Below are 16,154 nucleotides of genomic sequence, written 5' to 3' on the forward strand. Positions count from 1 at the left end.
CATAAAGCCAAACAATAGTAAACAATGTGTATCCCACTCATGGCTAACAGTTCTTACATTTTTTCCACCAGACATGACGTAACAACTTAAACTTGTCGTCGTTGAGACGTATAAAACTGGTGAAAACTGAACAACAATCATTTAGCATTACATTGGTAAACTGCTGCGATAGACAGCAGGAAAAAGGTATGTGCCAAATATTCAAAAAACCATGAGCTCAAATTCAGCTGGGTTTATTATTATTATGTACAGTTATGCATTAGCTAATAAAAGCAGACATACAATAAAAACAAGGCAAAAAGTATAAAAGTGCTAGATGAACTAAACAACCATGTGAAATATATTTATGTTCTCAGAGCCTTACAGGGTTTCTCTCCTCAGTACATGTGTTAGTGGAGGTGGCAAAGGTGATACATCTCGTTGCCAATGTAGCCACTAGATGACAGTTTAAAATGATCTACTCATTAAATACGTGGATTTTACTGTGTGATGTCGTACCACTGTGTGTTTTTCCACACTCCTATTATTATACTTGTACATGATCACAAATGTAATAATTTCTTCTGACATTATTGGAGGCGCTCTTCTTTCAATTTACATTATAAAACACTCGTCAATCCTAGATAATACATCTCACACGTAAACGAATGGCAATGTAATAAATTGTACATAAACAGTGTGTTGAAAAATAAACTGTTCAATAATGTGAAAATACTGTATAAGTCTACACAACGAGTGTCTGGTGGGTACCTGAGCGGCCTTGAAATGTGTGGGCTCGGAGGCACCTGCAGCATCGCCGAGGTGGCACACTTGCCAACAGTTTGTAAGGGTTGCGTCTTTGGTAATGTTATGCAGCTTGTAGCTGTGCACTCGTGATGTACAGAATTCACTTAAGTTTGGCCTAATTCTGATGCTACAGGAAGGTTACCAAAACAATAGTTTGATGGTAATCTGGTGATGTTAGACAGACAACCAACCAACATCACCAACTTTAGGTCCTACTGATCTTGAAGCAAAAATCATTACAGTATATTGGATTAAACCAGTGGTTCTCAAACTGGGGGGTGTAGAGCCTCTGTGGGAGAGAGGTTGGGTGGACAGACCTAAAGCTGACCTAAAATATGATTCAAGTGGGCACACAAATAAAAGTGCTCTGATGCTAACAAGGCTATTCTTGCTAAGCTGAATCTTCTCTTCACTTCTGCTGGGGTGATATAATTAAGGAGGGGACATTTGATTAAACAAATATACAAAAACTGAACTGACAGTTTTTGAACGACTTCAGTTTTCTGCAGCTGTTATTGGTTCACCAGAAACAGTTAAGGGAGTGGATTATTTAGTCTTTCTGTCGGCCCCTCTCATCCCCTCACCACTTCATATTCTTAACTGTTCATCCTCTCTTCATCCCTCTCACTCCGCCTCTTTGCTCAACAACTCTTCCCATTCTCTCCTCGCCACTCAGTTAGAATTCCCTGCCTTCCTCTCCTCCTCGTCTCTCTCTTTAGGGAACTTCGCATGCCGTTCTCGAGCCACTCTTCCTCCATTTACTGCCGCCTCTATTCACTCGCTTCCACTCTTGCTCACTCTAACAATCTGTTTAGCTCCCTCCACTTTTCACCATTCACTCCCACCTTCTCTCCCCCTCTCTCTCCCCATCTCGCAGCCTATTCTTTCTCTACCTCGGTCTGTCTCCCTGGCCAGCTAACGGAGCGTGAGATTGGCTAATTAACGGCTGCCTGTCGGCCCTGCAAAGACAGCTGGATAATTTGGTGAGAGTGGAGAGGAAGGAGGAGACACTGAAGAGGAAGTGAGGAGCCAAAAGAGGAGAGAAGGATGCATCATTATATTTATCCCAGAGTTATTTTTAAATATGTTTTCAGGTGTTGATCACCTGTTCCTTTGTGTATTCAAAAAACTAGTGCTGTAGTCCTCATTAAAATGCATACATATGATTTGCTTTACATGGCTACCATTAGTCAATGCCTGAAAAACTGTTTTTTTAGCATGTGCGTACTTAAAGACGATACCTACAACTCTTTTTATTTAGAAATTATTATACATATGAAACAAATCTTTTATTCCTAGTTTGCATCCTCATCTATTTAAGAGGGTGATTTACAATTGGAAAACATTAGGATCTCCAGTTGAAGGTTTAGTTTACTTGATTAGTCACTTGAACACCAAGTTTTACACAGGAATCTAAAATTAAATAATCATGACAGAATTATGGCTGTCCAACATTAGCCTCATGTTTCTCTTTTCCTGTATGGTTGTCTTATTTGGAGGCTAAAAGCAGTGTCTGAGTGTGAACTAGTGAAGTACAAAGATTTATTTTCTCCCAGAGGAACAGAGATATATACTGTTATTTTAACAAAAGAATATCTAAGCAGAAAAAAAGGGATGTGTTGAAAAGACCCAAACTGTCACAGTTTCAGTGGTAGTGCTTCAAAAAGGAGAAAAACATCTCTAATGGTGATGTCATCTCACCACCACTGATTTCAAGTATGCAGCATCTCGCAAACACACACTGCAGTAACATGCCAGTCATTCCAGTCGTAATGAATGCTGTGTGTCTGCGTGCAGCAGCATGCTAACACATCAAGGCAAAACAACACAGGGTGAAAGGATGGCGACTCAAACACACCTTGCTTATTGTACATGTTAGCTAAAACGGTATCAATGATTTTAAAAGTTACTGTGACTGAAAGAGGATAGTTCTCGTTTGATTAGGAAATAAAATCAATAAACCAAATACTGACACAAAAATTAAAAGATATACGATATCTGTGGCTGTCACACGACAGCCAGCCTGTCCCCTGACTGCCTACCTGTCTATCTACCAGCATGCACTCTGCCCATGTCCTCACTACGAATGAAAAGGTGTTTTGGGGGAGTGGCTTTGGAGGGTGGTCTGAAGGGGGGAGAGGTGATTTTTTTTTCCTACACTGGATAGGCTACCATCTCTTGCTAGGGCTCCAACGTCACCTACCCCAGCTTTAACACTAATGACTAAAAGAACAAAGAATCCATTGATCACAAACTGGGGAAGAACAGAACACGCAATCCTCAGATTTCACATATTTGTCCACATTCAAATCTGGTGTCAATATCATCACTAGTGAGAAATCTCCAGACAGGAAGTGATGATGAATAGTCACTACAACAGTATATTCTGCAATCTGCAACTTAAACACACATAATATTAAAAGTCTGAAGCCTTGTAAGAAGTCTCTAGAAGCTACAATGTTCGCACGCAACAAAATACAAGTGTTGTATGTAATAAACAACATACTGATGATTTAGCTGTTCTTAGAGCTCTAACCAGGCAAGAGTCTACAGCCATGCTAGCAGCTCTGTTTTGATGCACTGCTTTGAGCTAAATGCTAACACCAACATGCTAACACACTCATAATGACAGTGTTAAAATGCTTATGTTGAGCAGGTATAATATTTACCATGATCACCATGTTTGTGTGAACAGATGAAAGGCGTAAGGGTTAGCGCGCACACACACACGTCATGGCAATCTAACAATATGACAAAAGATATCTTGATATCTTCAACTGGACATTTTGGTCTGACGATGGCGCTACAGGAAAACTACTTTAATACGGAAATTGTTCATCATCTTGAGAGCAACAACAAGCAATCCCCAATAGATTTAGATATTGCTTGTGTGGAAGTAGACTTTTGTTTTTTGATGGTGGTTCTTAGAGATCAGGCGGTTCAAAATAAATATAGTATATCCCTAGGTTTTGCTTCTTGTTAGTCAAAAACTGACAATACCATAATAAGTAAAACAATTGGAAACCTGGTGAGTCTCTGAAAGAGAAGAATGATCTTCATCCTACTTGTTGAGGACATTTTTATATAGACTTCCCTGCAGCCTTATACAGGTTCTAGGTCCCTAATCTGAAATCTCTGCAAAGGGTTCCTTGTAGCACCACTGCAGTTCATGTAAGGCCATGTGTTTACCAGTGTGAAGTCAATAGCTTCACTAACAAAAGGCTTAAATCAGCACCAAAGTAAACATGATCACTAACTGACTAAGCAGTGATGCATAATGAGCGATACTTTGTGTATGGTGTTTCACCATGCCCATCATAAAAACAAGCTCCAACAGGAGAGCTGTTTTCAGCCATCTCCAAGGAATGCGTTACACACACACAAACACACACTTTCTTTTGCTCAACCCTTTCAGAAATTTCCTGAAGTTCCCTTCTTGTCTTATTGTGTCAGATCGACAAGCTACAAAAGCTGAGGTAGTAACTACTCCACCAATCATTTGTTTAGACCGTGTCATTTCCTCAGGTGTTCTTACACACACACTTACTCAACCAGAATAACTATTGACCTGCAGCGTGAACACCAGTACATGCACAAACAAGGTGCATATTAATAAGCCGTCACACCCAACAAAAAGATCTTTGTATTGTGTGAGTGTGTGTGCACATGTGCTAATGGTGGTGAGTTGTCAAAGATATATCAGAGATATATGAAGGTGCTAGCCCATGTCTGGCCTTTAATTACTTTTAAGGCCAGACATGGGCTAGCATCTTCATATACATCTGAGCTTTTATCCCTCTATGAGCCAGGATGCAGACTGAGATCTCTGGTAGGCCGTTGCTCACTATTCCAAGGTCTAGGCTAAAAACCGAAGGAGACAGGGCCTTTGATGTCAGGGCCCCTACACTCCACTTCTTAAGACTCGTTTATACACAATAGCTTTCAATGTGTAATGTGTAATTTATGTCTCCATTATATGTATTATATGTATATTGACTATAGACTTTGTTTTTCTTTATTTAATCCAAACCACTATGTGATGCGTGATTTATTTTTCCTTTGCATTGTACATGGGCTTGTTTCATGTTTTATTCGTTGCACACCACTCTGATTGTCTATGTTTTCCACCGATTGCTGTAAAGCTGTACAACAATGTACTGATCTGACTAACAAGTATTGTCTATGTATCCAAAGCCTGACATATATTATTCCTCTGCGACAGACCTCCATTGTTGTCTAAAAACTATTAAATATACAGCGGGGAGCCACACTGTTGCACTGGGTGACGTGTTCTTTTTTACCTTGAACATTCACACTGTACTTTATTTTGAGTCAATCCCACACACACCGTCCTGCTGCTTTGAATATGCTCACTAGAGCGCCAAATGTGTATCAATCCGCAGCTGAATATAGTCCCCAACAAATGCACCATACACTCCTGTCCGAGTAACATTTGCTCTCAACTACAGAGCCCAGCCGTTGTAGGAGCCTTTTAAAAAATTAGGAACTTCATCTCCTTGGTGGAGGTAACTTGTCAACGTGTGAAAGTATATCATGTGTTTAGTGAAACAGATTTTTGGCTTAAATGTTGCTACAAAGCAAAATACCTACACTGGCATACAAAGTGGAACCAGATGTACTGCCTCGATTCAGGTGGTTGTGGAGACTGATGCCAATCTTCTCGTCAGGCACAGAACTATGTCCTCATAAGCACTTCACCGTTACAATAACATGTGTTCCTACTCTGGTATTTAATTACTGTATTACTAGACAGCACTTAGTTACAGTTTAGCTTGAAACCTGACAACAGGACACACACACACCCACACCCTGAAACAACATGAGTCACGGTGACTACAGAGGAAGCAGCCTAATGAGCAGGCTGAATTAATGGAACGAGGTCAGATCACCCAAAACACACAAACTTTTCATGTCTCGCTGTATCCAGCCTTGCATTTTGATTCATTTGATGCATAGGTTTTTAGATATCTGTCCCTTAAATTGCACCACCACAAAGAAAAACAATAACATTTGCAAAATTGTCTTTGAGAACACAACATCCCTGATAATCCACAGATCTCACAGGGAACACTTTATAGAGACTTTTTTAGTCAAAAGTTTTCTCAGTGAAAACTGCTGGACACTGTTGTCTGCAAAGACACATTTCTACCATATTTTTTTTATCACCCCAACCCCCAATAAAAAAAATCCCTAACACACTGCTCACTTTGTGGCCTCTCTTGCAGCGATATTAACCTTTCTACCCTCTTGGTTGAACACTGCGCCTCACCTATTGAACTGTTTCATGCTGGAATTTAAGAGACTGCTGAAATCCAGTACAAAACACTACAGAGTACTACACAAAATATTATATTAGTTTGAAATATTGGGCTGTCTGCTGCAGAAAATTTCCCTGGGGACTGAGAACCTTTTGAGGAACTCAAGAACTAAACCGTGTTTCGACCGGAGGGGCCAGAGACTAAATTTAGTTCCTCAATGATAAGCGCCAAAAGAGAAAGTCTCTGTACTTCCCAAAAGGTTCAGGAACTATCAGGATAGAGTTTGCAGGGCTGAAAATTGTTGATTGGTGACCCAGCAGCTGCTTAAACTTGCTTTACAACTGCCTTAACAAAAAAAGGAAGAACTGTGTGATGTTGTTTCAGATGGTTACACACTCAAGCAGAAATAAATACCCATATAACTTTGAGCAGAAATTCCCCCTCACCTTTTCCACCTGTGCATGTTTCCTTTTCATCGAACAATGAGCAACATGTAACAAAAAATACAAAGGACAAAGTGATATCTCTGTCGTTTCCGTGGGTGTTAAATCTGCGTCAGGACAGGAATCTGTCATCGATCTAATCTTAAGGACATGCAGGACTTGTGTTTCCAGTTTTGTTCTGGAGTTTATTTCTTTTGGTTCCATAATTCTTGGAAATATTTGGTCAAAAAGTTGTCAGTGAGAAAAATGTGTTTTTGTTATTTTGTTGTTATTTTGATGGACCCTACGTGGCCATTACAAGCTAGTATATGACAACTAATACAACTTCTAAAAACACTATGCTCACTGCTACACTACTGCTGCCAATAATTATAATACTACAGTATATTCCTGTATGCTATAACACTTCCTCCTTCCTTCCCATTGTGAACACATCCATGTGTAACTTCCCTATCAGCTGTGATGCTGAGGGGGAATTTCTTTCCATGGTGCAGCTGTCTGTGAGAGCACGCTCCACAACCACCAAACCCACCAATCCCTGCAGCATTACAGTGCTGCAAGTGAATATTTGTGTTTATGTATGGGCATACATTACATGCATGCTGTGAGGACACAGGTGCAAAGAAACATGTTCACATATGTCCAAACACTACTGGAAATGGTACTCTGCTCTGGTTGTGTTTGCATAATTATTTCCAAACAACCAAACACACCCCATCCCACACCCACCCTGAGGTCTGTAATGGGTTTTATCTGCTCACTATAAGGACATAGTATAGAAAAGACATGTTGGACAGTAAAGGAAGATCCACAGAGAATGAGATAGGGAGAGATGGTGACAGATGGAAGGAGCGATGCATGACGTCATGTGATGTGTTAAAGTTAAGAGTATGGAGTGAGGATGAGAAGAAGGGAAGAAGGACAGAGATGGATGGATGTTTAGAGTGAGGGAGAAAAGGAAAGCAGGGGGTGGGACAGAAGGAAAAATGGGGGGGGGGAGGTTATTAACACCACAGATGGTCAGTTTTTGAAGAAGGGAAGGAGTGCAAATAATTTCTTTTAACAGCATCAGACATTTCTATTATATGGGGATTTTTCATTGGTAGAACACAACCAAGAACATTTATTGTACTTTAGATATACATGTACTTTACTTGAATATTTCCATTTAATTGTATCACTCCTTTTGCTTACTTAGGGAAAAATTATATATTTTCCTCTACTACATTTATCATACAGAAGTAGTTTATATTTACTTTAAAGATTAATATTTTACATACAAAAGATGTGATCAGCTTGATGCATTGATTTAGATTATTAAACCAGCTATATGTAAAATTTGCACTGCTGATCAGAGCTGTGAAACTGAACTGAAACAATAAAGTTATGGGCCTTACAATCAAAACAATGAGTTGAAAGATGCTAAGAAGCTACGTGGAGCTTGCTAATTCTCTGTAGGTTCATCACTACGAGTGACATTTAACATCACATCAGTAATTTGAGCCCTTGTTGATAAAAACATATTGATTAGAACTGTTTTAAGCAAAATATCTATGTAGTACTTCCACCACTGGGAAATTTTCATGGAGATAAAATAGTATTTAATACAAATATCACAAACTCCGTAATGATAAACTATTTACTTACTCATGAGAATGAATATTCAGAATGTATCCACAGGATAAGAAAGCTTGGAATAGGAAAATTCTCATTTAATTACCCATTGCTCATAAAGAAATTACAAGGTGTAGTGCAGCAAATCCTCAGTTAAGAAGCTGAAATCTGTGAATTACTTTATGAGATATCTAGTGTCCAAATGTTTTGGCCTGAGGGCAGAGCTGGAGGAAGCATCATTTAGGGTCAAAAACTGAAATGATTTATCCTCTGGGGAGAATCAATCTGCCAGTTCAATTTTTTTGTATACAAGTGGCAGTTTTGGCCTGATGGTAGCACTAAAGGTCAGGGGTATGAATAAAATCATTATGAGTTATCCTTTGGGGAGCATATAAATCCAGTGCATCTTTTAGGGAAATCTGCACTATAATAATCAAGATACGTTGGTCTGAATCATAGGGTTGCACCATCGATATGTTATGTACAATAGAGAATAACTGGGCCGTTAATGTCACGTTTGATCACCCAAGTTTCTGTGAGATCCAAGTCCCCGGGAACCGGCATTCTGAAATCGACTATTGTGAGATCCCGCATCTTGACTGAATCGTCTGGTGTGTGGGTTATTACGATTACAATATTTAAAAAAAATTGGTTCAATCTGTTGGTATGTCTCATAATTTTTTTAAAACAGTAAAGATTTGAAAATCCTCTAGTGTGCACCATGCATAATGAATCTATATGCAGGTTAATATGACGCCATAATGTTGTTTTTCCTGCTTACCTGTAGTTTGATTTCTCTACATTAATCTGATTAAAAGCAACCCTGATCTGATCTTAAGCTCATTACAGATGCGAAAGTTAATAGTTATAGATAGATAGATAGATGTCACTATAATCTACAGCACAAGTAGAAACCAGTATTTCAAGTCGCAAACACACACCCTAAAAGTGAGAGAATATAGAAAGCTGTGTGTGTGAGAGTGTGAGTTAACAAGAGCGAGAGAGCCTATTTCATCTATACAACCATGTGAAATGCAGAAATCTCATCATTCTTATTAGCATTGTTGACAAGTTGGCAGGCAAAGAACGCAGCAGAAGTACAAAGTGTGTGTGTGTTACGGTTGAGTTTCTTTTTGCATGTGTGTAAAAAAATAGCAAGAAAACAATGCAGAGAATTAAAAAGAAAAAACAGTAAGAGTAATTGATAGTGATTTACTGTGTGTGTGTGTATTTTACCAGTCTTTGGTGAGGATCCAGAGACACTGAGCGAACACTCCATCTTGGCCGTTTCCCATGGATAAACACTGCTGACGTCAGAGTGGATGGTGATGGAGAAGGTCGGGCCTGCAACACCAGCAGATCAGCTCAAATATGCTTTATTCAAAGGAAATTTGACACGGACGGCAAACATCACAGAAACTCAACTCAGATCAAAAGGACTCATTTAAACACTGTTTTTAAACCTACATATGCTATAATTCTGCATTCACATCCCTGAGGAATGCAGTAATGTGAGCATACTGGGAGAAAAATAGCGTTCAGCTCAGCTTTCAGGTGGTAAACATTGCTTTAAAGTCACAGCCTGAGATTCCTCTGATGTGCTGGAATCAAACGGAGCAAACAGCTGTGGTGTAGGTAAAAACAAAAAAAGTTAAATTTAAATACACTGTATTAGGATAATTATATTAATAGCATTTACAATCAGCAATGCAGATAAAAACTCTAATAACATTTTTGGGGTTTGAACGTGGAGTTATGGAGTCGTACCTACAGGTGGATTTCCACATATTCCGTCAACAAAAACTGTCTCCAAATTGGTCTACGGTGAATTTGGCTCTCTGTTAGCGCTCTACTGCCCACCAAAGTAGAAGTTCTGTTTGGTTATTTTCTAGTGTAATATATACAAATAAGTTTTCTGTTTGCAGGTCGAGTGTTGCAAGATAATACTCAATCCCAGTGAGAGGAGTGAAAGAGAGCATTAGCCTGGCGAGCTAACAGTCATGAATGGATGAAATACAGCAAAAATATTGCTTTGAGTTTTGTTCTGGTCACAAATTCAGTGAGTTGAGTGTCTTAAAAGACATGGGTATGGCCGGGTTCGCCATCTTAGTTTTCAGAAGCATGCTTTCTGTGCGCAATGCTACAAAAGGTATCGTAGCAACCCTCGAACTCTGGAGCAGATAAATGGAATTTAGTCACCAGGCTTTTCCTACTGTGGCATGTAAACATGTTAAGGTCTATTACATTTTGATCTTTCTTGTCAAACCCAGAGTGTAGAAAATCTAGAGTCACATAAGTTCACCACTTTTTGACAAGGAGAAACTTCGACGGGGGTCACCAGGAACTTAGGAACCATCCTGATCTTACCAAATGTCACAACGCTCTTGTAATATTTAGCTCTGGACTCAAGCATTGGGGACAGATGGATTGGCCGACAGACAGATGGGCAGACAAACCAACTGCTGTTATGTAAACCAACATACTGTATTATACATACACTCTAGTTACATATACACTAGGTGGATAGATCTAAGTGGACCATCTTCCCAGGGCACAGGTGATCTGTAAGTGAGCTAGAAAGTATTTCCTATAAAGTAAGTCTAACAAGAACCACTTAAGGCCCAGTTCTGCATAACTGATGTTTATATTAGTAAACACTGCTACGAGATTATATATATATTTTATTCCTTCTTTGGGGCACTATGTAATAACTTTGATGGACTTATTTATTAACAGCAGCAGTAGTAAATATCAGCGCATTTTTGCCCTTCATAAATATGCTTGAAAACTCACCAACTTTGCACAACATACAAGTCCCGTGTTACTTGTCATTTGTTTTTGTGCATTGGTGTAGCAGAATGGCTTGCTAGCACCCCCTAAAGAGCAGCCCCCGGGCCACGTTTCTCAAAAATGTACGAAGTGTTTGTGGCAGATGTATCATATCCAAACCTACAAAAAAGCCTCTTGGAGCAATGCCCTAAACCCAACAGGAAGTCGGCCATTTTAAATTTGATGGTCATTTATGTCGATTTACAAATTTCGTACTTTACTCTTCCTACACAATTAATCTTAATGACTTAAAATTTTTGCTGCGCATTTTGACGATGAAAAGTTGTGCCATCTGTGAGTTTTTGTTGAAAGGGCGTGTCCATGGCGTTGAAAATTGATGATTCGCCATGAAACAGTAATAATTGTGATAACTTCAGTGTATATGTCCATATCTGTATGAAACTTCGCATGTTTGATAAGAGTCCTGCTCTGAACACATCTACAAGCCACAATTCAAGCAATGTCATAGCGCCCCCTAATGGCAACAGGAAGTATGCTCTGTGTGATATTCTTCATTTGATTTATGTGAAATTTTCAGTGTACACTACACTTGATGTACTGCTACACAACTTAGCGGATGTTCACATAGCGCCACACAGGAAGTGATGTTTAACTGCTTCGTGAGGCCTCAAAAAACACATAATTCAGAGCCTTACTGATGACCTCTGGCAACTCGCGATATGAGGGCCTGTCCAACGCTGCCTGCAGTTTTAATTAGCTATAGTTTCTCTTCACTTTGTGTTACTAAAAGTGTTTTCTGAGCGGTCCTTGCCACGAGAGGATCGTGTTTACTGGAATCTGCTGTGAACATGTCTTCTTGCAGCGCCGCCTTTATCAACAGCTTTTGGCTGTGTCAAAATCAATTTGAACCGAACGGCTCCTTTACTAAAAAACAATGCCTTAAATGTTCATGTATTGTATTCAGTGTCATTGTTGTCAAGATGGAAAAGCCTTTGGAACAGCTTTGAAACCCCTCCAGGGCAAAACTCACAGAGCAAGACGAGCAATGCAGAATTCATTACTTTTACAATAAATAATCAAAATGCATCATAAACAAATCACACTATTTTCTTTTTACAACGTGGGCCTTCTTTTTTGTTTTCGGTTCTACTATTTACTCACCAATTTCAGCACTGAGATCTGAAGATGTCAGGCTCCAGTTTAACCAAAGTATGTAAACCACTTATTTGGAAGTGAAAATCAAAAGAGAACACACCCCGAACAATTATAGTAAAAACGGAGGGTCAAACCAGAGGGCGGCTCGGCAAAATCTAATGAAGATTTACATTCATTTGAATAATAGGTTCACCTTCCTTTGAAATTCTAAAGGAACAACCCAGGGGAATGATGAATGAACTTTTAAAAATACAGAATTACCCTTTACAGATTTGGGATAATTAGAAATGTTTGAAAGGTCAGACTTAAAGCCATAAAATACAACTTAGGAAGCAGGACATTGGTAAATCTTTTAGCTGGCACGTTTTCCTCTGGACACTCCATATTTATGTTGCCACTTGTCTACAGGAATCACTTAAACGCTGAATTATTTAATAGTAAATGTGTAGTAAAAACTGCACGTGTCCTCATAGAAGATCCCAGTACAGGCAGAAATTTCACAACACGTCTGAAACATTCAAGATACAGCTGGAACCTTGGGAGACTTGCCAGTTTGTGGATGTACTAGTAACACACACAAACACACACACACACACACACCTACGACTGAGTGCACAGAACTTCCATCCCTTAAGGCAAGTATAAGGGGTTCTTGAAAACTGCTCAGCTTGAAGCTTTGAATGCTGAATGCTGTGTGTCTGTGTTGGGGGGGGGGGTGTTCTGTGTGGGGTCAACTCAAAATGTTCAACTTGGATACACACACTTGAAAGATTACACACACACACACACACACAGAGAGAAAAGGAAAGCAGCGGTGCAGATCTCCGCAGCTGGCTGATTGGCCAAAGGGCTTCGCTTTGAAGATGTCCCAGAGAGAAGGGGGGGGGGGGGGGGGGAGAGAATGAGAGGACGGCGGAGAGAACGGGGGAGGAAGAAGTGATGGAGAAAGAGGAAGTAATGCTCAAGGGCTGCTGCCCTCCCCAGAGAAAGATATTCTTTCAGTCCGTCTTCTCTCCTATCTTTCTCTCCTTCACAGTCATCTTTTCTGCAACATCTCTTTGCTCCTATAGTCTTAAAGCGTTTCTGCCTCCTACAAACCTCGTTCAGATGGTTCAAAATGCTGCAGCCCATCTTCCAACAAAGTAATGGTTAGGGAGGAGGGACTACAGGGGGAATATTTCTTAATCGAGTTGAACCAGTGCCTACTCCCAGTATAGTTCAACATATACTGCACTCAAGGCCAATCTAAATATGAGATTTTTTAAAAATGTTATTTATTTAACATTATATTAGTTTTTAACACTTAATATAAGCAAATAATTTGATATACATCCCTTAAATTTGGTTATTAAAGAGCTGTGACCAAGATATTAAGCAAGACATTTAACAGATTAAGAACAACCAAAACATAACTCTGCATATATAACAGTACATTTTAAAGGGTCACTGGAAATTGAATTAGTAATCAATAACCAATGTATTCAAATATATAAAATTGCAGCCTATAAAGCAGGGGTGTTCAGTTAGAATTCAAAGAGGTCCAGTTGGAGAAAATTTCCAGAAGCGAAGGTCCGGAACATCAAAACGACTAACTTGCGTTATCATTCAGTACCATAACGTATAGTTTTATCAACATATGTTTTTAGTCAATAACGGACTGTCATATCAAATAATACTTGAATATTTACCGTTTTCACATCAAACTGGAGGGATAATAAATAATAAACTACTCTAATAATAAATTCTAAATTTAAGTAAACTAAAATAAAGTGCCTAATTTTTTTGAAAAAATTAAATAAAAAGTGTAGCTTGAAGTGATGAAGTGTAGTCTTAACCAATTTTATAATAAACACTCAACACATCAAATGAACAGCAGTAATGCCTCCTCTTCTCTTTCATTCCCTCTTATAGAGCAACCACCTCCCTACTTTATCTTGTTCAGTGAGAAACGTGAGCTCTAGTTTGTCCTGCCAGCTAGGATTGGAGATCTATGCGATATTCTGGTGTTGAACTGCCCGTGGGAGGAATGTACATGTAAGAATCTGTACATTCTTGATTAAAAGCCATGTGAAATCTCTTTTCCCTTTTGTCTCCTCAATTCGTGTGTGTTTCCAAAACGTCTCTGGTGAATCTCGCGGACTCGACTCGCAAGCATCGGAATGCAGATTTGATTGGCTGAGCAGCGTCACATGAGATGATTGGAGCACATGCGATTGGTCTGTGAGTTTCTTCGGCCACTAAACCAGTACAGTAAGTGCAACAAAAGCTGCGCGGGGTAAAATAGAAACGCTCCGTCAATAATAAATTGGCTGTAGGTCGGCGGTCCGGAGAGGACAGCGGCTGGGTCCGGATACGGACCGCTTATTAGTGACCTCTGCTATAAAGCCTCGCTTTACTGATAAGAAGGCGACAGTGAGTTGACCATAAAGTTACAGAGAGGAGTGGTCAACACAAGGTAAGTAATGTTAGCTACAGCTAATGGTCCAACTGTCTCCTCACTCCTCCAGGTCACTGAAGCCATTTGCAGTTTGAATCACAGAGACATGCGCCCACATGAAAACATTCATGTATCACTCAGTATCTAAAGTTTTAGTAAATTATTGATTCATTTTAGTCAATCTTTTAATATAAAAAAATAAATACGTCTAATCCTGATCCCAGCTGAATTGCAATTTTAGTGAACTACAGGAAGCATTAACTTAACTAGTGTGTTTGTGGACAATCCTTTATTATATTATGAATACGCTAAAATATACTGTGCTTGTCCGTCATCTGTTGGGACTTTCTATCTATGTAATGCTAGCAACAGTGAAGCTTTCTCCCACCATATTTATGTCTACAGACTTTTGCTCCAATTAAAAAACATTTTCAAAGCACATCTTGATGGCTTTTCTGTGCTGCAATTTCTGGTTCCTTATTGGCCGAAATGTGTCAGTACTAATACATCTGTGACAAGCTAAAATCAGTTTATGCAGAAGAACATTAGCTGCGTCTTTGCCTATAGAATTTGGCATACCTTCAATTCTCAAAACTCTCAACATTTAATCATCTTATTCACTTAACATCTTGTTTAAAACTTTAATTTTTCATGTCTGATCTTTGTTGTTTCTGAGTGTGTTATTATCCCAGCCGCTTCAAGACTTTTATTGTGAAGCACTTTGTAACTTTTGTTTTGAAAAGCGCTATACACTACATTTTCTTTCCCCAACACATCCTCTCTTCCAGTTTTTTTCCCCCATCACATCCCCCACATGGTACTGTCCTTCCACCTTTCTTCCACCCATTCCTCCCGCCCATATTCCCTCCTCCTTTCTAGCTCCTCTTTGCATCATCTTTTTTTTTTTTTTTTTTTTACATCCCTCCACCTTCCCCCCATTTCTATATCTGTCAATTACTCTCTCACCTTCCTCTACCATTTCCTCACTTCCCCCTTTCCTCTCCTTCTGTTTCTCTCCCTGTTGTTCTCCCTTTCCGCCTCACCCTTTATTCTCATCACCTTTTCCTTTTCACTTTCCTCCTCCACCTTGCCCTCTCCTCGTCTTCCTCCTTGTCGCCTCCCTCCTCTTCCTCCCTTCCTTTCTGACGCTCCTGTTCCTCCTCCTGTCTCCCACTTCCCAGTCAGATGAAAGAAAGTTAAGTAGGCCAGTGGCTGTGGTGGGCGTCAAAGGGCTTAAGGTGTGTGCGTGTGTGTGTGTGTTATTTTTGCACATTATTAGGGAATTTGTGTAGCTTATCATTAACTCTGTGTGGGTGGAGGATATGTGTGTGTATAACGTGCCTAGAAATGTACCAAACAGAACTGCTTAAATATTTCTATTAATAGACAGTTACTAAAGGGTTTCCAGGATCATTTACATGGACTTATTCTCTAGTACTTGTTCAGATTGTTATGAAAGTGAATAGGTGTTTGAATGACTACACTTCAAATTAGTGATATTCTTAGCTCAAGGTTAGTCTTCTATTATGCTCTTTGTATACAGCCTGGTTGCAGGAAATTTCATTAAATGAGCACAATGTCTAAAAAAGAACAAGTAAGAGAAATCTAATGGGTTACATTAAGTATGAGATACAAACGAGAAGTATTTAA

General features: G+C 39.4%; 1 protein-coding gene across 1 annotated transcript in view; it reads right to left on the reverse strand.

Moving 5' to 3' along the window:
• The window catches only part of ptgfrnb (prostaglandin F2 receptor inhibitor b), a 67,168-nt gene that overhangs the window by 14,065 nt on the left and 36,949 nt on the right, over window positions 1-16,154 (reverse strand). The window contains exon 11 of the mRNA XM_046057757.1: window positions 9,359-9,466. Coding sequence (XP_045913713.1) covers window positions 9,359-9,466 — 108 coding nt within the window. The remainder of the gene's footprint in view (window positions 1-9,358; window positions 9,467-16,154) is intronic.

This window comes from Micropterus dolomieu, linkage group LG01, assembly GCF_021292245.1.
Source record: "Micropterus dolomieu isolate WLL.071019.BEF.003 ecotype Adirondacks linkage group LG01, ASM2129224v1, whole genome shotgun sequence".
In the NCBI taxonomy this organism is placed as follows: domain Eukaryota; kingdom Metazoa; phylum Chordata; class Actinopteri; order Centrarchiformes; family Centrarchidae; genus Micropterus; species Micropterus dolomieu.